The sequence below is a fragment of the Phyllobates terribilis genome, unplaced genomic scaffold, assembly GCF_046119375.1.
Source record: "Phyllobates terribilis strain yellow unplaced genomic scaffold, ASM4611937v1 Scaffold_5__5_contigs__length_657084704, whole genome shotgun sequence".
NCBI lineage: Eukaryota > Metazoa > Chordata > Amphibia > Anura > Dendrobatidae > Phyllobates > Phyllobates terribilis.
The window spans coordinates 394,721,257-394,744,360 of record NW_027362765.1 but is presented as its reverse complement, the minus strand read 5'-3'; the positions used below and the strand labels follow the sequence as shown (position 1 = coordinate 394,744,360).

General features: G+C 45.3%; 1 protein-coding gene across 1 annotated transcript in view; it reads left to right on the top strand.

Annotated features, from left to right (window-relative positions):
- HPSE2 (heparanase 2 (inactive)) overlaps positions 1–23,104 on the top strand; it is a 438,762-nt gene that overhangs the window by 242,618 nt on the left and 173,040 nt on the right. Inside the window, exons 4-5 of the mRNA XM_073685001.1 lie at positions 5,183–5,356; positions 10,857–11,028. Coding sequence (XP_073541102.1) covers positions 5,183–5,356; positions 10,857–11,028 — 346 coding nt within the window. The remainder of the gene's footprint in view (positions 1–5,182; positions 5,357–10,856; positions 11,029–23,104) is intronic.

Genomic DNA, 23,104 nt, shown 5'->3' with positions numbered 1-23,104 from the left:
AGAAAAGAGCAAACTGCTGGTCGCTCCTAGTAGTATACATTATAGGTGTGCTGGCACATGATATGATCCAGTCGCTGTCTGGCTCTCTTCCTGGCCGAGATACATGAAGAACATTTATCTACGGTGCCTCTCCAGAGCTAAAGTGGTTATATATGTAGTAAGTGTAAATTTTTACAGTATTATAGCGACATAATTTATGCTCACTTATAATCTTTGTAGATGGTATAAGGGGTTGATAAAGGGAGAGCTGGACTGCATCAGCGCTGATTTTGATGTTCACATAGTCCTTTAATGTATCAGGTGTCAGCGGTCTGGAAGAGATAGAATCCAGATGAGGGTCTATTTCTGAAGAGAAAAGATAACAGAGACGAGACACCATTAAATAATATTCAATTTTTCAAAAAGTAAATGGAAAAAAAAAATGCTCGCTCGATTCCTCACTGTGCATTGGTTATATACAAGGAGGGATGGCTTAGAAAATAATATGCAGATATATATTTATTAGGTACAAGCATTGTCTCTATATAGTTTTATTTTATATGTATATATATAAGCAAAAAGGAAAAAAGAAAGAAAAAATGCCAGCTCACCAGTAATGAAATGTAAGTTCAGTACGCCCTATACCATGGTCCGACCAAACGTATGATATATACAAAAAGGAAAAGAGACAATGTTCCAGTTCCTGGGTAAAATTTCACTTTATTGAAATACTTTAAAATCCATTTTAAAAAAATTACATGGCGGAAAAGAGAAGAAAAGCTCCGGGTTTCGGATGTAGACCTTTGAAAAAGACCGGATAGCTTTCGAAATGCATAGCTTTTCTTCTTTTTTCCGCCATGCACTTTTTTAAAATGGATTTTAAAGTACAGGGTGGCCCATTTATATGGATACACCTAAATTAAATGGGAATGGCTGGTGATATCAACTTCCTGTTTGTGGCACATTAGTATATGGGAGGGGGAAAACTTTTCCAGATGAGTGGTGACCATGGCAGCCATTTCGAAGTCGGACATTTTGGATCCAACTTTATTTTTTTCAATAGGAAGAGGGTCATGTGACACATCAAACTTATTGAGAATTTCATAAGAAAAACCATGGTGTGCTTGGTCTTAACGTAACTTTATTCTTTCATGAGTTTTTTACAAGTTTATGACCACTTATAAAATGTGTTCAAAGTGCTGCCCATTGTGTTGAATTGTCAATGCAACCCTCTTCTCCCACTCTTGACACACTGATAGCAACACCGCAGAAGAAATGCTAGCACAGGCTTCCAGTATCCGTTGTTTCAGATGCTGCACACCTCGTATCTTGATGGTATGGTGTGGTATATGGGGTGCAAAGATAGTGTGGCCATTCTTCATTAATGGAAACCTCAATGCCACTGGATATCTGAAATTGCTACATGATGATGTGTTGCCCTCTTTATGCACTGAAGATGGCACGTTCCCTGAGTTTCTCCAACAAGATGGTGCACCACCACATTATGGGTGTCAGGTCCGAGCACTGCTACATGAACAGTTTCCTGGAAAGTGGATTGGTCATCGTGGGCCAGTTGAATGGCCACCAAGGTCTCCCGATCTGACCCCCTTAAACTTTTATCTTTGGGGTCATCTGAATCAATTGTCTATGCTGTGAAGATACGAGATGTGCAGCATCTGAAACAACGGATACTGATATGATATGATACGGATATATATATATATATATATATATATATATATGTACAGATACATATACAAATATACACTGCTCAAAAAAATAAATGGGACACTCAAGTAACACATCCTAGATCTGAATGAATGAAATATTGTCATTGAATTCTTTGTTCTGTACAAAGTTGAATGTGCTCACAACAAAATCACACAAAAATCATCAGTGGAAATCAAATTTATTAACCAATGGAGGCCTGGATTTGGAATCATCCCCAAAATTAAAGTGGAAAAACACACTACAGGCTGATCCAACTTTGATGTAATGTCCTTAAAACAAGTCAAAATGAGGCTCAGTATTGTGTGTGGCCTCCACGTGCCTGTATGACCTCCCTACAACGCCTGGGCATGCTCCTGATGAGGTTGTGGATGGTCTCCTGTGGGATCTCCTCCTAGGCCTGGACTAAAGCATCCGCCAACTCCTGGACAGTCTGTGGTGCAACGTGATGTTGGTGGATGGAGCGAGACATGATGTCTCAGATGTGCTCAATCGGATTCAGGTCTGGGGAACGGGCGGGCCAGTCTATAGCTTCAATGCCTTCATCTTACAGGCACTGCTGACACACTTCCAGCCACATGAGGTCTGGCATTGTCCTGCATTAGGAGGAACCCAGGGCCAACCGCACCAGCATATGGTCTCACAAGGGGTCTGAGGATCTCATCTCGGTACCTAATGGCAGTCTGGCTACCTCTGGCAAGCACATGGAGGGCTGTGCGGCCCTCCAAAGAAATGCCACCCCACACCATTACTGACCCACTGCCAAACCGGTCATGCTGAAGGATGTTGCAGGCAGCAGATCGCTCTCCATGGCGTCTCCAGACTCTGTCTCGTCTGTCACATGTGCTCAGTGTGAACCTGCTTTCATCTGTGAAGAGCACAGGGCGCCAGTGGCGACTTTGCCAATCCTGGTGTTCTGTGGCAAATGCCAAGCGTCGTGCACGGTGTTGGACTGTGAGCACAACCACCATCTGTGGACGTCGGGCCCACATACCACCCTCATGGAGTCGGTTTCTAACAGTTTGTGCAGACACATGTACATTTGTGGCCTGCTGTAGGTCATTATGCAGGGCTCTGTCAGTGCTCCTTCTGTTCCTCCTTGCACAAAGGCGGAGGTAGCGGTCCTGCTGCTGGGTTGTTGCCCTCCTACGGCCCCCTCCACATCTCCTGGTGTACTGGCCTGTCTCCTGGTAGCACCTCCAGCCTCTGGACACTACGCTGACAGACACAGCAAACCTTGCCACAGCTCGCATTGATGTGCCATCCTGGATGAGCTGCACTACCTGTGCAACTTCTGTGGGTTGTAGAGTCCGTCTCATGCTACCACGAGTGTGAAAGAACAACCAACATTCAAAAGTGACCAAAACATCAGCCAGAAAGCATTGGTACTGAGATGTGGTCTGTGGTCCCCACCTGCAGAACCACTCCTTTATTGAGGGTGTCTTGATAATTGCCAATAATTTCCATCTATTGTCTATTCCATTTGTACAACAGCATGTGAAATTGATTGTCAATCAGTGTTGCTTCCTAAGTGGACAGTTTGATTTCACAGATGTTTGATTTACTGTGAGGTATATTCTGTTGTTTAAGTGTTCCCTTTATTTTTTTGAGCAGTGTATATATAAAGAGAAAAATCAGAGAAACTGAAAATTTTGCAGTGGTCTCTTAATTTTTGCCAGAGCTGTATATATAGATAATAGATAGATAAATAGATAATATACAGAGATATAATTTATAAATAGATATTAGATAGATAGATATTAGATAGATAGATAGACATTAGATAGATATTAGATAGATGCTATATAGCTAGGCATTAGATAGATAGATAATAGATAGATAAATATAGATAGGTATTAGATAGATAGATGAATATTAGATGTTAGATAGATAGATAGAAAAAAATAGATAACAGACAAGTAAAGATTTATGATTAATAGATTTCAGATATATGTTAGATATAGTAAAGGGGTTGTACAGGACTATTTTTTAACAATGGGTCTAAAAATATTTTTAACTATGGGTCCTGTTGAAAAATAAATGATGGTCCAACTAAACGCAAACCGGATGGAATAGCATGCCGCTGCAAGATGCTGTGGTAGCCATGCTGGTTCAGTATGCCTTCAATTTTGAATAAATCCCCAACAGTGTCACCAGCAAAGCACCCCCACACCATCACACCTCCTCCTCCATGCTTCACGGTGGGAACCAGGCATGTAGAGTCCATCCGTTCACCTTTTCTGCGTCGCACAAAGACACGGTGGTTGGAACCAAAGATCTCAAATTTGGACTCATCAGACCAAAGCACAGATTTCCACTGCCCTAACAAGTCTCTTCTGCTTGTTGCCTGTCCTTAGCAGTGGTTTCCTAGCAGCTATTTTACCATGAAGGCCTGCTGCACAAAGTCTCCTCTTAACAGTTGTTGTAGAGATGTGTCTGCTGCTAGAACTCTGTGTGGTATTGACCTGGCCTCTAATCTGAGCTGCTGTTAACCTGCGATTTCTGAGGCTGGTGACTCGGATAAACTTATCCTCAGAAGCAGAGGTGATTCTTGGTCTTCCTTTCCTCGGGCGGTCCTCATGTGAGCCAGTTTCTTTGTAGCGCTTGATGGTTTTTGCAACTGCACTTGGGGACACTTTCAAAGTTTGCCCAATTTTTCGCACTGACTGACCTTCATTTCTTAAAGTAATGATGGCCTCTCGTTTTTCTTTACTTAGCTGCTTTTTTCTTGCCATAATACAAATTCTAACAGTCTATTCAGTAGGACTATCAGCTGTGTATCCACCTGACTTCTGCACAACACAACTGATGGTCCCAGCCCCATTTATAAGGCAAGAAATCCCACTTATTAAACCTGACAGGGCACACCTGTGAAGTGAAAACCATTTCCGGTGACTACCTCTTGAAGCTCATCAAGAGAATGCCAAGAGTGTGCAAAGCAGTCATTAAAGCAAACGTTGGCTACTTTGAAGAACCTAGAATATAAGACATATTTTCAGTTGTTTCACAATTTTTTGTTAAGTATATAATTCCACATGTGGTAATTCATAGTTTTGATGCCTTCAGTGTGAATGTACAATTTTCAAAGTCATGAAAATACAGAAAAATCTTTAAATGAGAAGATGTGTCCAAACTTTTGGTCTGTACTATATTAGATATAGATAGATAGAGAGATAGATAGAGAGATAGATAGAGAGATAGATAGATAGATAGATAATACAATAGATTGATGATACAATAGATTGATGATTGATATTTGGGTAGCTCTGACATAGATATTACAAACCTAGGAAGAACATTAAAATATTTATTGCAAAATGTAATAATTTCATGGGTACGGTAGTGCAGCACTCTGAGAGGACCAGTAGTGACCCCCAGAGCTAATACTTGTAATCTCCTTATCATGTCGGCTGCATTGCTGTTGGTTCCCTATTGAGATGCTAGTATACATTACAAGCTTTCTGTTTCCTTCCAGCCAGGTCTCTTGACAAACTCTATAACTTTGTTGACTGCTCTGGACTTCATCTGATTTTTGGACTTAATGCTCTTCGACGAAACTCAGATAATTCTTGGAACGGCTCCAGTGTGCTCAGCTTACTAAAATACAGCGCCAGCAAGAAGTACAACATCTCGTGGGAATTGGGAAATGGTGAGTCAGAGAAATCCCTATTACTTGTGTACAGAAATGTTTAGAGGTCTGTTGCTGAATGCAGCACAAGCCGCCATCTATCATGTCAATGTGTTTTGTGTCCCCATCATGGCAGCAGTTCCCAGACTGGGGGGTTCATAACCCAAGTTAATCAGTGTCGTGTTGGTGATGTATAGATTTGGGGTTAGGGTACATTAGACCCTCATTGCCTCTGTTATGTGAAAATCTAGTATATCATTTTTTTTTCTTGGAGCGCTCCTTTAACCTCTTCCCACACAAGAACTATAATGGTGGAAAGTGAACCTTAACTGTGACGGCTGGAATGGAAACCCATCACTCCATGAAAATGTCAGAGATGGGAGAAAACTCTGGTTCTGGACATTTCACCTTTTAAAACCCAATGTAAAGATCAGCAAAGAGCTTATGGGCTGATGGTTTAATGGGTCATTGTTGGAGGCAATTATTGTTAGCGCACAGGCATAATTGAGGTTTGCTCTAACAACTGGGTAGGTAGGTTTTTACAATTTCTTTGAAAAACTGCTGTTAAACTTCTAACGCGTCTATCATCCTAATAGTACAGATTTGTTAGATATTACCTGTTTTGTGTGGTATGACTGGGTGTTTTAAGGGGATAAAAATGTAAAGTATGAATATTGTTAATTATCAGAAATAAACTTGTACTAAGTTTGAAAACTTTCCCTTATCGATAGAATATCATCCCAATCGCTGGGGGTCCGACTGCTGGGATCTTCACGGATCTCAAGTATTTCCGCAATGTTATTATAGATGTGGTTGATCATTTACTCCTTCACTCCATTCATTCTCTATGGGACCACAAGAGGTAGCCAAGTGCAGTGTTCAGCTGGTTCTTCGACACTTTAAATGAGTATGAATGGAGCGGAGGTGCCCATGATCGACCACTGCTCCAGTCACAGGTTTGATGGGGGTCTCCAGGGTCAGACCTCCAGCCATTGGGAATTTTTCACTTATACTATGGATAGGAATAACTACCAAACTTGTAAGTCACCACAAATCTCAGAATTAGAGATGAGCGAACCCAAACTTAAAAGTTTGGGGTTTGTACCGAACACTCAGTTCTCCCGGAAGTCTATTTTAATGTTCAGAGTTCCGGGGAAAGTCCGGAAGGAGAAAGAGAGAAGCGAGAGAAGAGAGAGTCACAGAAGTCCGTTTAATGTTCACCGGAGAGAGAGAAAAGAGAGAATTTTTCAAATCAAAACTTCAGGTACCCATTGTTTTCATTGGGATTCGAATTCAAGTTCAAGTTTGGGTACAGTTCTGGTACCCGAATGAACTTTGGACTAAAGTTCAGGTCAGGTTCTAGAACCCGAACTTCCATGGGTCTGCTCATCCCTACTCAGAATCACTGGAGTAGTGTTCCAAAAAATGGGGCTTAATCAGGTTTGGGCTAGAAGGTGCTTGTCTGAGTCCTGCCATAAACGACTTTGGTAGATCCTGTATAACAGATTGATAAATTCAATAATATCCGATTTCTCTTATGGCAGCATTTAATGATATGGAAGTGGAATTCTTTTGAGCACTGAATACTATGTAAACGCCGTGAAATATCACCTCGACATCTGTCAGGTTGTTTTGCTTCACACCAGTGGGGCAGGAAAGGTTATAGATGAGAATGCCGTTCATTCTGTTAGTCCTCTTTTATGTGGAAAGAAAGATTGGGGCTTTAGACCAAGAAAAATAACCGCAATGTTCACCGGCCAGCAGACACCTGTTCCCAGGATCTGGTCTCCATCCATTTATTTCCAGTTTGACAGTCTGTTACACTGAAGAGGGATTTCAATAAGATATTCACCTTCTATACATCTATAAGAGTCACACTCTATACTGCACTCTATACGGTGCCAATAGTATCTGTATATACAGATGTGTCGTCCGTCATTTTCTTTTCTTAAATTTGGTTTAAGGAGTGATAACAAGTGGGCATTACTATTTCCCATATGAATATGGTGTACTCCGAAAAATAGTGTGACACAGTCAGCACTGACTGGAGAGTTGTTATCGGGAATGGTAACACCCAGTTGCTGATTTATGCATAGATTTCCAGGAGGAATAACAGAGGAATGGAGCAAAGTAGAGAACTAAGAAAATATGCTCCAGAATTTTTAATTAACGGAGAATTGAAAACAGACATGTCAGGAGAAGTGACCGGTAAAGATTAGCAAATCGATTAGTGGCAGGCTTGTTTGGCAGAAACCTCAGTATTTTGTGGCTGATCAAAATTGGCAATGCAGTCTATGTGTCCATGGAAAGCATCGGATTGCAATCAAATGACATCCAAGTGCGGTTCGATTTTCACAGACTGACAGAATGGAGAAGGTGGAGAAACTTTTTATTTTCTCTCCACCTCCGAGGAAAACTGATCCTACTCTGATCAAACTCTGATCAGAAAAATCGGACCGTTTTTCTCGAACGGAGACAAAGGAGTCGTGTGAATGAACGCTAAGACAAATAAACACGGGTCAATTAATTATTAATAAAAGGTTACATTTGGTGACAGCAACAGTCCAAAAGATAGCCAGTACTCACATCCTCTTAAAATAATTGCTTTATTGTTTCCAGCAGTATAAAAGGCACAAAAAATGGTTGAACAAAACAGTAGAAAACTTAAAAAGGCAGAAAAGAAATATGGGCTGCGCTCCCAGGTAACATGGTTCAGACCTTCATGGTCCTTTGTCAAGGCTGAGGCTTCATAAAGGACTATGCAGGTCTGAAACATGTTGCCTGGGAGCGCAGCCCATATTTCTTTTCTGCCTTTTCAATTTTTCTGCTGTTTTGTTCAATCATTTTTTTGTGCCTTTTATACTACTGGGTCAATAAAGCAATTCTTTTAAGAGGATATGAGTACCGGCTATCTTTTGGACTGTTGCTATTACTGCAGTATTTTGCCATTCACCACCTGGACAGGGGAGCTGATTGCTCCTTTTACACATTTACATTTGGTGATGACTCCTCTTCAAGGGATATGGTGGCATATTGTTTTTCTACTTACAGTGGTGGCCAAAAGTATTGGCACCCCTGCAATTCTGTCAGATAATACTCAGTTTCTTCCTGAAAATGATTGCAATCACAAATTCTTTGGTCTTATTATCTTCATTTAATTTGCTTGCAAGGAAAAAACACAAAAGAGAATGAAGCAAAAATCAAATCATTGATCATTTCACACAAAACTCCAAAAATGGACCAGACAAAAGTATTGGCACCCTCAGCCTAATAGTTGGTTGCACAACCTTTAGCCAAAATAACTGCGAACAACCGCTTCCGGTAACCATCAATGAGTTTCTTACAATGCTCTGCTGGAATTGTAGACCATTCTTCTTTGCAAACTGCTCCAGGTCCCTGATATTTGAAGGGTGCCTTCTCCAAACTGCCATTTTGAGATCTCTCCACAGGTGTTCTATGGGATTCAGGTCTGGACTCATTGCTGGCCACCTTAGAAGTCTCCAGTGCTTTCTCTCAAACCATTTTATAGTGCTTTTGGAAGTGTGTTTTGGGTCATTGTCCTGCTGGAAGACCCATGACCTCTGAGGGAGACCCAGCTTTCTCACACTGGGCCCTACATTATACTGCAAAATTTGTTGGTAGTCTTCAGACTTCATAATGCCATGCACACGGTCAAGCAGTCCAGTGCCAGAGGCAGCAAAGCAACCCCAAAACATCAGGGAACCTCCGCCATGTTTGACTGTAGGGACCGTGTTCTTTTCTTTGAATGCCTCTTTTTTTTTCCTGTACACTCTAAGTTGATGCTTTTTCCCAAAAAGCTCTGCTTTTGTCTCATCTGACCAGAGAACATTCTTCCAAAACGTTTTAGGCTTTCTCAGGTAAGTTTTGGCAAACTCCAGCCTGGCTTTTTTATGTCTCGGGGTAAGAAGTGGGGTCTTCCTGGGTATCCTACCATACAGTCCCTTTTCATTCAGACGCCGACGGATAGTACGGGTTGACACTGTTGTACCCTCGGACTGCAGGGCAGCTTGAACTTGTTTGGATGTTAGTCGAGGTTCTTTATCCACCATCTGCACAATCTTGCGTTGAAATCTCTCGTCAATTTTTCTTTTCCGTCCACATCTAGGGAGGTTAGCCACAGTGCCATGGGCTTTAAACTTCTTGATGACACTGCGCACGGAAGACACAGGAACATTCAGGTCTTTGGAGATGGACTTGTAGCCTTGCGATTGCTCATGCTTCCTCACAATTTGGTTTCTCAAGTCCTCAGACAGTTCTTTGGTCTTCTTTCTTTTCTTCATGCTCAATGTGGTACACACAAGGACAAAGGACAGAGGTTGAGTCAACTTTAATCCATGTTAACTGGCTGCAAGTGTGATTTAGTTATTGCCAACACCTGTTAGGTGCACAGGTAAGTTACAGGTGCTGTTAATTACACGAATTAGAGAATCATCACATGATTTTTCAAACAGTGCCAATACTTTTGTCCACCCCCTTTTTTAGGTTTGGTGTGGAATTATATCCAATTTGGCTTTAGGACAATTCTTTTTGTGTTTTTTCATTGAAGACAAATTAAATGAAGATAATAATACCAAAGAATTTGTGATTGCAATCATTTTCAGGAAGAAACTGAGTATAATCTGACAGAATTGCAGGGGTGCCAATACTTTTGGCCACCACTGTAAATGCATTAATTTTGGGCTAAAAAATATTCTTTCAAAATTTTGCACTATTTGGCTTTTTCAGGCTCTTTGTTTCCTTGCACGTTTCTGGCTGCAGAATGAGATTAACAAAGAATCCCACAGTAAGCTAGTTCTGACATGGAGTTCATGACTCTTATCTGACTTTTACAGAGTTTTCAGTTTCAGCTGATTTATGACAACAGCTCACATCAAAGGGGAGCTGAGCCTTCAAGTGGTAACGAATCAGCACAGAAAGGCTCAGTAAAAGACAGATAAAAGAGATACAACTTCTTGTCATGAGGAGTTCACTGACAGATTCTTAGTTAATTCATTCTGCAGCCAGCAATAGACAGTGTAAGGCCGTGACCCCACTATCAGTATTTGGTCAGTATTTGGTCAGTATTTTTTCTCAGGAGTGGGAGACAAAACCAGGTGAGGAACAATCAGAGAAAAGGTGTAATAGAAACAAGTCACCAATTCTGCATTTATCACCCACTCCAGGTTTTGTCTCCCACTCCTGAGAAAAAATACTGACCGAATACTGATAGTGGGGCCGCGGCTCAATTGTAAACATTATTTTTAGACCAAAATACTTATATTTAAGTAATATAAATGCATAATGTCATCCAAAAGGTGTCGATGTTCTATAAAGAACAAATGTAGGTTTAAAATTATTTGAAATGTTTTGTGTTTTTTTTTACAATCCATCAAAAATACATGAAGGCGGCCTTATATATAATATATGTGCTCATTGTTTTAATACAGATTAACTTAAAAAATAAATTATTTATCTGCACATTACTAATGTTGCAGTTGATAATACCTTGTTATTCCTACAGAACCCAACAATTACCGCACTCTAAATAGCCGAGCTGTTAATGGCAGTCAGCTGGGGAAGGATTACGTTCAGCTAAAGAATTTGCTGCAGTCTATACGGACTTATTCCAGAGCACATCTGTACGGGCCTAACATTGGACGACCAAAGAAGAATGTTATTGCGATACTTGACAGGTACGTATTGGAAAAACTGGATTGTGCAACATTTCAGGATAATTTTCTGCATTTTAAGGCTGCAGAAGCTAAGATAATGACAGATACAGCTGGGAAAAAAAGTATTTGATACGCTGACGATTTTGCAAGTTTTCCCACCTACAAAGAATGGAGAAGTCTGTAATTTTTATCGTAGGTACACTTCACCTGTGAAAGAAAGAATCTAAAAATAAATTCCAGAAAATCACATTGTATGATTTTAACTTAATTCATTTGCATTTTATTGCATTAAATAAGTATTTGATACAATATAAAAACAGAACTTTGTATTTGGTAGAGAAACATTTGTTTGCAAATACAGAGGTCTGTAGTTCTTGACCAAGTTTGCACACACTGCAGCTCTGATTATAGCCAACTCCTCCATACAGGTCTTCTCCAGATCTTTCAGGTTTCGGGGCTGTCACTGGGCAACATTGAGTTTCAGCTCCCTCCAAAGATTTTCTATTGGGTTCAGGTCTGGAGACTGGCTAGGCCACTCCAGGACCTTGAAATGCTTCTTACGGAGCGGTTGTTGGCCAAAATCTTGCGATACATGACACCTTCTTTCCTCCCTTCAATACGGTGCAGTCATCCTGTCCTCTTTGCAAAAAGAACCCCCAAAATATGATGTTTCCCCCATCATGCTTTACAGTTGGGACGGTGTTCTTGGGGTTGTACTTATCCTTCTTCTTCCCCCAAACACAGCAAGTGGAGTGGATACCAAAAACTTCTATTTTGGTCTCATCTGACCACAAGACCTTCTCCCATGCCTCATCTGGATCATCCTGATGCTCATTGGCAAACTTCAAATGGGCCTGGACATGTGCTTTCGTGAGCAGTGGGACCTTGCGTGCCCTGCAGGATTTTAATCCATCACAGCGTCGTGTTTTACTAACGGTAATGTTTGAGACTGTGGTCCTAGCTGACTTCAGGTCATTGACTAGGTCCTCCCGTGTAGTTCTGGGCTGATTCCTGACCTTTCTCAGAATCATCCTTACACTACGAGACATGATCTTGCATGTAGACCCAGACCATGGATGATTGACAGTCATCTTGTGTTTCTTCCATTTTGCAATAATAGTACCAATAGTTGTTGCCTTCTCACCAAGCTGCTTGCCTATTGTCCTGTAGCCCATCCCAGCCTTCAGCAGGTCTACAATTTTGTCCCTGGTGTCCTTAGACAGCTCTTTGATCTTGGCCATGGTGGAGAGGCTGGAGTGTGATTGATTGATTGATTGTGTCGACAGGTGTCTTTTATACAGGTAACGAGTTCAAACAGGTACAATTAATACAGGTAATGAGTGCAGAGTAGGAGGGTTTCTTAAAGAAAAACTAAGAGGTCTGTGAGAATTCTTGCTGGTTGGTAGGTGATCAAATGCTTATTTTGTGAAAAAAAAAATTATTTAAAAATCATACAATGTGATGTTCTGTTTTTTATTTTTATATTCTGTCTCTCACAAGTGAAGTGTACCTACAATAAAAATTACAGACCTCTCCATTCTTTGCAGGTGGGAAAACTTGCAAAATCAGCAGTGTATCAAATACTTATTTTCCCCACTGCATATAAACCTCTGTATAAACCGGCAAGATTGTCAATCACTGAATAGGACCGCCCACTGGACTCTTAAACATTGAAAGAGCAGGGATTTCAAGGAAAAATATACAAGCGAAACGTGTCCTACAAAACTATATGTCAATCTGATTAGCCTGGTACATCAGGCTCAATGTTCTGTCAAAGGTTCCCTTTAAAGGAGATTTATGTCTGTATATACAGTACAGACCAAAAGTTTGGACACACCTTCTCATTTAAAGATTTTTCTGTATTTTCTTGAATATGAAAATTGTACATTCACACTGAAGGCATCAAAACTATGAATTAACACATGTGGAATTATATACTTAACAAAAAAGTGTGAAACAACTGAAAATATGTCTTATATTCTAGGTTCTTCAAAGTAGCCACCTTTTGCTTTGATGACTACTTTGCACACTCTTGGCTTTCTCTTGATGAGCTTCAAGAGGTAGTCACCGGAAATGGTCTTCCAACAATCTTGAAGGAGTTCCCAGAGATGCTTAGCACTTGTTGGCCCTTTTGCCTTCACTCTGCGGTCCAGCTCACCCCAAACCATCTTGATTGGGTTCAGGTCTGGTGACTGTGGAGGACAGGTCATCTGGCGTAGCACGCCATCACTCTCCTTCTTGGTCAAATAGCTCTTACACAGCCTGGAGGTGTGTTTGGGGTCATTGTCCTGTTGAAAAATAAATGATGGTCCAACTAAACGCAAACCGGGTGGAATAGCATGCCGCTGCAAGATGCTGTGGTAGCCATGCTGGTTCAGTATGCCTTCAATTTTGAATAAATCCCCAACAGTGTCACCAGCAAAGCACCCCCACACCATCACACCTCCTCCTCCATGCTTCACGGTGGGACCCAGGCATGTAGAGTCCATCCATTCACCTTTTCTGCGTCGCACAAAGACATGGTGGTTGGAACCAAAGATCTCAAATTTGGACTCATCAGACCAAAGCACAGATTTCCACTGGTCTAATGTCCATTCCTTGTGTTCTTTAGCCCAAACAAGTCTCTTCTGCTTGTTGCCTGTGACGCGCCCCCTGGGCCGTGTGTGTAGGGGAATACCCGGAGCTGGGTCTCTGTTTGATGCTGGGGGTTGTAGTCTCTGTGGCGACGACCCAGTCCCGTGGCTCAGGGCGGTCAAACCAGTGGCAGTCTATTTATGTGGTTTTTATGATTAAATGTCCGACTACGCCACCCGTGGATTGCGGTCACTGAGAACCGCCGCTGCGGGCAGACCGCTGAGGCTGATGTTGTGTGCGCAGCAGGGGGTAGTATAACTCTCCACGGGAGGAGTATAGCCTCAGGGCAATGAGTGAAGATGATGGGGGTGATGGTGCGCGGGAGCAGCAATAATTACTCAGAGTCCAGTGATGCAGTCCAGGGTCTTTACTCACAGTTTTACACTCCAAGCCACTTCTGCGCAGGTAATGGCTGCCCACGTCGTACTGTGCTCACCAGGTGAGGGGCTCGGCCAACTCCCAGGTATCTTTGGAATGCTTTTCAGAACCCCCTTCATGTGTCCTTTCTCTGGCCTGTTGTACCCCACAAGTGACCACGTTTCTGTCCAGCTGCCTCGGGCCTTGGCGGGCAAACGTATGTTCCGTTTCCCTGGGTCCTATGTGGTGCCTTCCTAACGGGTGAAGTGAGGGGCCGTGCATGTACAATGCCACGGCCTCCGGTTACTAGCTGAGGGTAGTTGCTCTCCTCCACTAGATGAGGGATCCGGTTCCCTTTTCTTGGCCTGACCCCCCTACTCTGGTAGCGGCGGGCGTGCGGTGGCGGCTGGCCAGTCCGCACCCCTGGGGTCCCTTCAGTCTTCTCTTAGAGCTTCCTCCATTCTTCTCCCTTCCTTCCTTCCAGGCTCAGGACTTAAGCCTCTGCTCCCAGCCTCCTTCTCTCTCTCTGCTCTACTTCTTTCTCAACTCAACAACAACCCAACTCTAAGATGGTGCCCACCTTATATACTCTCCTATCCAGTGCACCCGGGATCTACTCTCCCCACCCACACACTACCGGGTTCCCCCTTTCTAGGTGTTCCCTCCCCCCACTCTAGCCAGGGACAGGGACAGTTGTGCTCACTCTTGGGAGCATTGTCTCCCTGCCCCCCGGAAATGTGGTGTAGTGCATGTGGGTGTTAGGGTCCTGAGCCATACTCCATCCTTACCTGGAAGTGAGATATCACACCTCTGGGTGAGATGCAATACCTCTGTAGCGACCGAACCCTCGGGGCGCTACATTCCCCCCTGGTAAATCACAGCACGTCCGCGGACTGGAACAGAGCAAAAGACATGCAAAAACATTTTTAAATGCAACCATATAAAAATAACATTTTAACATTTTCTTTTTCCCTTTATGGGAGACAACTTTTCCTGTTACTTTTCAGCATTATTAAACGTTACTTTCTAATAGGTATAAAATTTTCTTTCAGTAGAAAACACAAACAATTTTCAGTAGCATTCTTGTGACGAAGTCTCCTTAGCAGGTCACAGTCTTTGCCGCGACCAGGTGTCCATGTCACCCAACAAGGTATAATTTTTCTAAGTGCAACAAACATCTTCAGACATCTTTTGAGGTAGGTGTTTATAAAACCAGTAGAGGGCACTTTAAGAGGTGCAACTATTTACAATATTTGGCTGCTCCCAGTCCTCAGCCGGATAGAAAAGGGTTTGGCTGCTCCCTGTCCTCAGCCGGATAGAAAAGGGGTTGGCTGCTCCCAGTCCTCAGCCGGACAATCCACAGACCCTTTTCGGGTAACTTTATCAAACTCATGAACTTTTACAACAACCCTTAACCGGGTAAACTTTCTGTAATCCGTAATCAGCGTATCACGGCACTTCTTCACCCTGGCGGGCAACTATGTACAGTTTCTGTTGCTCTTTAGTAGCGGTATCCTGCCGCCTCATCCTCTTCAGGCTCATCCGCATCCAGGTCCTCCGCATAGCAGGGTTCAGGGTAGTGGTGCTCTTCCACCCTCCGGACGTTAAGAGCGTACCACCCTCGCAGACCTCGGTATCGGGTGTATGTTACCCGATCCCCCGGAAAGAGATCCCGTTTCAGGTGACCCGCGGGCAGACGACTTTCCACATCCCCTCGGTCAACATAGAGGTCTGTGTCGGTTGTCGGATCCCGAATGAAACCCCACCCCTTCTCCTGGTGGAATTTAACCACGATCCCGGTTACTGTGGGACCGCGTGCAGCTTGGGGGTCTCGGCGGGTCCGGGTCTTCTCTTCCGCGCTCCGGGCCTGCAGCTGTTCCTGCCTCTGGCGCCGCGCCTGCTCCTCCTTCTCCAGCTGCCTTATTTCCCGGCGGCAGAATTCCCGCCTGCGAGCTGCGTCCGCCCGTGTCTCCTGAGAAAACCCCATTAGATCCTTCCCGGTCTGGTCCCACTCTATCTGGACCTCTTCATCCGGGAGCTGGGGGGTGGTGACTGGCTGCGGAGCGGGCAGGAGTGGAGCAAGCGGGGCATCGGCCCCTGCGGACAGGTCCCTCCGGTGGCAAGGGTGAACCCATCCGCGCGGCAGGTTGACTGGCTCTCCCTGAGGCCCAGCGAGCTGGCTGTATAGGTCGGTCCCTAGGGATGGTAGTGTTGGGACGGGAGCGCTCGCTGGTGGAATGCGCCTGGGGACATCAGGCCCTGCGTCCGGGCCTGGAGCGGGCCGCTTCCGGCCGTACCCGGGATCAAGGGGCACGGCGTGGGGCGTGATCCGGTGGCTGTGCTCGGGGTCTTGGGCCTAGGTGCAGGCGGCGGGAGCGGAGGGGGAGGTGCAGCGGCGTCCGGGGCGATCGGCTCCGCGACGGGGTCCAGGGGCAGGTTAGTGGCGTCCTGGCTGGTATCAGGGGCGTCCCCCTTACCTGCTCCCTTTGCAGCGCTGCTCTCGGCCTCCGATGGTTTCCCCCCGTCCTCAGGGGCAGGCACGTCGTCGGGTGGTTGCAGCGCCTCTTGCTGCCGGGCCGCGACCCGCCGGCCCATCTCTTCTCTCCACCCTGCGATGGCCTCCCGCTGCGCCCGGACCATCCTTCGGTCCAACTCCTCCAGTTCTGCCCGGAGGAATTCAGGGTCTTCTCCGGAGAGCTGGGCCATCAGCTCCGTGAGGCTGCACGGAGCCGCTTCGGCCAGCAGTAGGCCACTGGCACGGGTACTGGGGCTGGTGCTGCTCGCCATCTCTGGGTGTGGTCTGCCGAGACTGATCCAGACCACACCCTGCCCCTCGGTTTTCATGTCCTTCCGCCCCTGTTGGGGTTGGTCCTGGGGCAATCTGCTGACAATCACTCTCAGGGGCAGCCCCCCAACGTTGATGGACATCTCTACAGCCGCACTCATGGCTGTTGGGGGTGGGCTCCGTCTTTGGTGCCATTCTGGGACCTGGCCCATGATGAGAGGTGGCTTCTTGTTGTCTTTTGGCGCGCACATAATGGCGTCTGTTCTTCTGGGGCGGGCGCTACATTCAATACAGTAAAACAGTCTCTAGGCACACAATACCCGATGATAATGGGTTGGTTTCGATCCTGCCGACTACGCCCAAGGTGACGCGCCCCCTGGGCCGTGTGTGTAGGGGAATACCCGGAGCCGGGTCTCTGTTGATGCTGGGGGTTGTAGTCTCCGTGGAGGCGACCCAGTCCCGTGGCTCAGGGCGGTCAAACCAGTGGCAGTCTATTTATGTGTTCTTTATGATTAAATGTCCGACTACGCCACCCGTGGATTGCGGTCACTGAGAACCGCCGCTGCGGGCAGACCGCTGAGGCTGATGTTGTGTGCGCAGCAGGGGGTAGTATAACTCCCCACAGGAGGAGTATAGCCTCAGGGCAGGGAGTGCAGATGATGGGGGTGATGGTGCGCGGGAGCAGCAATAATTACTCAGAGTCCAGTGATGCAGTCCAGGGTCTTTACTCACAGTTTTACACTCCAAGCCACTTCTGCGCAGGTAATGGCTGCCCACGTCGTACTGTGCTCACCAGGTGAGGGGCTCGGCCAACTCCCAGGTATCTTTGGAATGCTTTTCAGGACCCCCTTCATGTGTCCTTTCTCTGGCCTGTCGTACCCCACAAGTGACCACGTTTCTGTCCAGCTGCCTCGGGCCTTGGCGGGCAAACGTATGTTCCGTTTCCCTGGGTCCTATGTGGTGCCTTCCTAACGGGTGAAGTGAGGGGCCGTGCATGTACAATGCCACGGCCTCCGGTTACTAGCTGAGGGTAGTTGCTCTCCTCCACTAGATGAGGGATCCGGTTCCCTTTTCTTGGCCTGACCCCCCTACTCTGGTAGCGGCGGGCGTGCGGTGGCGGCTGGCCGGTCCGCACCCCTGGGGTCCCTTCAGTCTTCTCTTAGAGCTTCCTCCATTCTTCTCCCTTCCTTCCTTCCAGGCTCAGGACTTAAGACTGGGCCTGCCTGCGGAGCAGAGCCCATGCAGAGCCTCTGCTCCCAGCCTCCTTCTCTCTCTCTGCTCTACTTCTTTCTCAACTCAACAACAACCCAACTCTAAGATGATGCCCACCTTATATACTCTCCTATACAGTGCACCCGGGATCTACTCTCCCCACCCACACACTACCGGGTTCCCCTTTTCTAGGTGTTCCCTCCCCCCACTCCAGCCAGGGACAGGGACAGTTGTGCTCACTCTTGGGAGCATTGTCGCCCTGCCCCCCGGAAATGTGGTGTAGTGCATGTGGGTGTTAGGGTCCTGAGCCATACTCCATCCTTACCTGGAAGTGAGATATCACACCTCTGGGTGAGATGCAATACCTCTGTAGCGACCGAACCCTCGGGGCGCTACACCTGTCCTTAGCAGTGGTTTCCTAGCAGCTATTTTACCATGAAAGCCTGCTGCACAAAGTCTCCTCTTAACAGTTGTGGAAGAGATGTGTCTGCTGCTAGAACTCTGTGTGGCATTGACCTGGTCTCTAATCTGAGCTGCTGTTAACCTGCGATTTCTAAGGCTGGTGACTCGGATAAACTTATCCTCAGAAGCAGAGGTGACTCTTGGTCTTCCTTTGCAGGGGCAGTCCTCGTGTGAGCCAGTTTCTTTGTAGCGCTTGGTTTTTGCAACTGCACTAGGGGACACTTTCAAAGTTTTCCCAATTTTTTGGACTGACTGACCTTCATTTCTTAAAGTAATGATGGCCACTAGTCTTTCTTTACTTAGCTGCTTTTTTCTTGCTATAATACAAATTCTAACAGTCTATTCAGTAGGACTATCAGCTGTGTATCCTCGAGACTTCTGCACAACACAACTGATGGTCCCAACCCCATTTATAAGGCAAGAAATCCCACTTATTAAACCTGACAGGGCACACCTGTGAAGTGAAAACCATTTCCGGTGACTACCACTTGAAGCTCATTAAGAGAATGCCAAGAGTGTGCAAAGTAGTCATCAAAGCAAAAGGTGGCTACTTTGAAGAACCTAGAATATAAGACATATTTTCAGATGTTTCACACTTTTTTGTTAAGTATATAATTCCACATGTGTTAATTCATAGTTTTGATGCCTTCAGTGTGAATGTACAATTTTCATAGTCAAGAAAATACAGAAAAATCTTTAAATATGAAGGTATGTCCAAACTTTTGGTCTGTACTGTATACCAAGATAAAATTGCAGTAGCACTAAATCCATATGCTATTGGTGCAAGCCTCTCGATCTACTGGCTATTAGATGAAGAATAGAAAATAGTGAAAAAAGGCAGATGCTTGAAGTTAATGACGTTTCGGCTCCCACAATTTCTCATATTCCATAAGCATGGAATCTGTATTATCTATACTTTGCCTACATTTTCTTCTGTAATATATATATAATTACCCTCCGGACATGATAAAGTTACACATTTTTCTAATATACTTCAGTATCTTATTTTGCTTCCTTCTCTCCCAATCACTTTGCTGCAATGCAGTTTCAATGCCCATTTCATGCTCCTTTAGAAGCTGCTTTGAACTGCTGCTCAGCAAAGATCTGTACACTAACTTAAACAGTCTGTTTACAGGACTTTCCCTGTCTGAATACGGAAGGTGTGGGGAGCAGAGAGGTGCAGATAGGGAAAGTCACATAGAGAGACTGAATATACTGCATGGATATGTAGCACCCTGAGGACTCGGCTGCTACAGGGGTATTGCACCTCACTCCAGAGGTGTGGTATTCCACTCCCGGGTAAGGATGGAGTGTGGGACTGAGCTCAGTAGGCTGCATGCACTACATACATCCCATTTCCGGGGGACAGAACTACGGTACTCCCACCAAGTATATGTGCAGGTACGACAGCGTCTGTCCCTGGCTGGAGTGGGAGGGGGGTGGAACATCCCAGTAGTGTAGGGGCAGATAGGGGGAGTACTCTGGGTAAAGCTAGGAGCTCATTGGGTGCTAGTCACCTGGGCTCACACATAGAGGGAGTATATATGGTGGGCACCATCTTAGGACAGGGTCTTTTTAGCAGAGGAGCTCAGCCAGGAGGGCTGACAGGGAGCTGTGGCTCCGGCTGGGCCCAGCTCCAGGGCCAAGCCTGCATTGAAGAGAGAGAGGAGGAAGAAAGGCCCAGAGGAGCAGAGTCAGAAGGAACCCTAAGAACCCAGAATCAGACCAAAAAGGGTGAAGGGTTGGCGGACACGGGTACCGGAACCCGAACTGGTGGAGGCCACTTATCCTCAGCCAGGAACCGGAGGTCGTGGTCAAGATTTGCCACGACCCTCACCAAATCCACCAGAAAGGCACACCAAGCATAGGGTCAGGGAACCCAGAGGAGGTTTGACCACCAAGAGACCCGAGGGAGCCGGCTAAAGGTGGATCCCTGGTGGGAATGGCCAGAGACAGAGAGAGAGAGAAAGGGAGCTCAGGACCACGCTCCAGAACTGCCTGGGGGTTAGCCGAGTCCAGGACCTGGTGGACGCAGCACGGCTCGGGTGGTCACTCAAGGCCAGAGTGACTGAGAGAACATCAGTGAGTAAAAACCCTGAAACTGCACCTCAAGTCTCTGACTCTCCTTTCTACAACATAACTACACCCATCATCCACACCTGCTGCCCTGAGGCCATACCCCTCCCGTTGGGGGTTATACCATCACTGCTGCACATATACCACCGGCCTCAGCGGACTGCTCTGCAGCGGCGGCGTCAAAGCCGCACTCAACGGGTGGCGTAGTCGATCAAATTAACATCTACTGCCATAGACTGCCACTTAGTTTGACACCCTGGGCGCGGACCGGGTCACCGCCACAAGGACTACTACCCCCATCGAGATCCGGCTCCGGGTATCCCTTGCACATGGCCCAGGGGGCGCGTCAGATACTTTCTGAGAAACAGGTGAAAGGCACTTCTAAAGGAGCACATACTGTGCATTAAAACAGCACTGATGCACAGCGTTTGTGAAAAAAGGAAGGAAAATAATAGACTGAGGTATATTACAAACTTCATGTGCACATAACGGTGCAATGCCTGGTGGATAATTAAATAATAATAAAAAAAACTTAAAGCACTTTACAAGAGTGTAACTTAAAGCCCTTTAATAATACCGTGTACACTTTGTGATAAAAGGAGCCTTTGGGCCACTCCAGTCAGCATAGCTAGTGTGCGCTACTACCTCTGCACCAGCTATAGCTACGCCTCTCGTGCTTTACAAAGGGCTCCAGTCTTTTCATTTTTTTGAACAAGCAATATTCCCAGCTAATTATCTCTCACCAGTTACTTTCTGATATGTATCTATGATATCAGTTGTATCTGACCAGTTCTTCATTGTCTACCATAAGGAGAACACAACTGGAAATGTACAGTATCATTTGTTTGCCGTCCATATCTAGATTAAATAAAGAAAACATTTTTTTTGTTGTTTGGCTCAGAATCCAGCAAGAAACTGATTCGCCTAGGCGTCAAACTATGTGATAAATTTTGTTTTCAGTTTCCATCTTTTTTTCTACTAACCGAAGAGGGGAACGATCATCAGGGCCACACCTATGTGAATGAGCCCTAAAAAGATACATGCAAGTGAATGTCCCATCAGTCTAATCACATAGTTTACATAGTTTTTAAGGTTGAAGGAAGACTAAGTCCTCCTAGTCCAACCCATAGCCTAACATGTTGATCCAGAGGAAGGCAAAAAAAAACATGTGGCAAACACCAAGCTCCACATTGGGGAAAAAATTCCTTCCTGACTCCATATGACAATCAGACTAGTTCCCTGGATCAACGTCCTATCAAGGAATCTAGTATATATAACCTGTAATATTATACTTTTCAAGAAAGGCATCCATGTCCTTCTTAAATTTTAGTAGTGAATCACTCATTACAACATCATGCGGCTGAGAGCTCCATAGTCTCACTGCTCTTACAGTAAAGAATCCCCGTCTGTGATTATGATTAAACCTTCTTTCCTCCAGACGTAGAAGATGCCCTCTTGTTCCCGTCTCTGGCCTCAGAGTAAGGCTGGGTGCCCACGTAGCGTTTTTCAAGCGTTTACGCTGCGGAATTTCCGCAGCGTAAACGCTTGTTAAACGCTAGGTAATCCGCTCCCCATGGTCCCCAAGGGGATTCCGCAAGTTCTATGCCCACGCTGCGGATTTTTCCGCAGCGTTTATGCTGCGTTCAAAAATCCGCAGCATGTTCATTAATTTTGCGTTTCCGCAAGCGGAATTGCCTTGTGCAATGCATTAAAAACGCAAGTCAATTCCGCATGTGGTAAACGCGCGATAAGCGCGCGATAAACGCGCAATCAACGCGTGCGGAATTCCGCATGCGTTTTTCCGGGAGAGGACATGCGGAAATGAAGCAGAAATTTTCTGCTTCATTTCCGTAACGTGGGCACATAGCCTAAAAAGATCAGTAGACAGGTCTTTGTACTGTCCCCTCATATACTTTTACATAGTAATAAGATCACCCCTAAGCTTTCTTTTTTTCCACAGTAAATAACCCCAAGTGTAATAACCTGTCTTGGTATTGCAGACCCCCCAGTCCTCTAATAACCTAGGTCGCTCTTCTTTGCACCCGCTCTAGTTCAGCTATGTCTTTCTTATACACCAGAGACCAGAACTCTACACAGTATTCTAAGTGTGGTCGCACTAGTGACTTGTATAGAGGTAAAATTATGTTCTCCTCATGAGCATCTATGCCTCTTTTAATGCATCCCGTTATTTTATTTGCCTTTGCAGAAGCCGCTTGACACTGGCCACTAAACGTGAGCTTGTCGTCCACCAACACACCCAGGTCTTCTTCAGTGACAGTTTTGCCCAGTGTTTTACAATTAAGTATATAATTATACATTTTATTTCCTCTGCCCAAGTGCATTACCTTACATTTATCCCCATTAAAGCTCATTTGCCATTTATCAGCCCAAGCTTCTAGTTTACATAGATCCTCCTGTAATATAAAATTGTCCTCCTCTGTATTGATTACCCTGCAGAGTTTAGTGTCATCTGCAGATATTGAAATTCTACTCTGTATGCCCCCTACAAGGTCATTAATAAATATGTTAAAAAGAAGGGGGTCCAATACTGACCCCTGTGGTACCCCACTG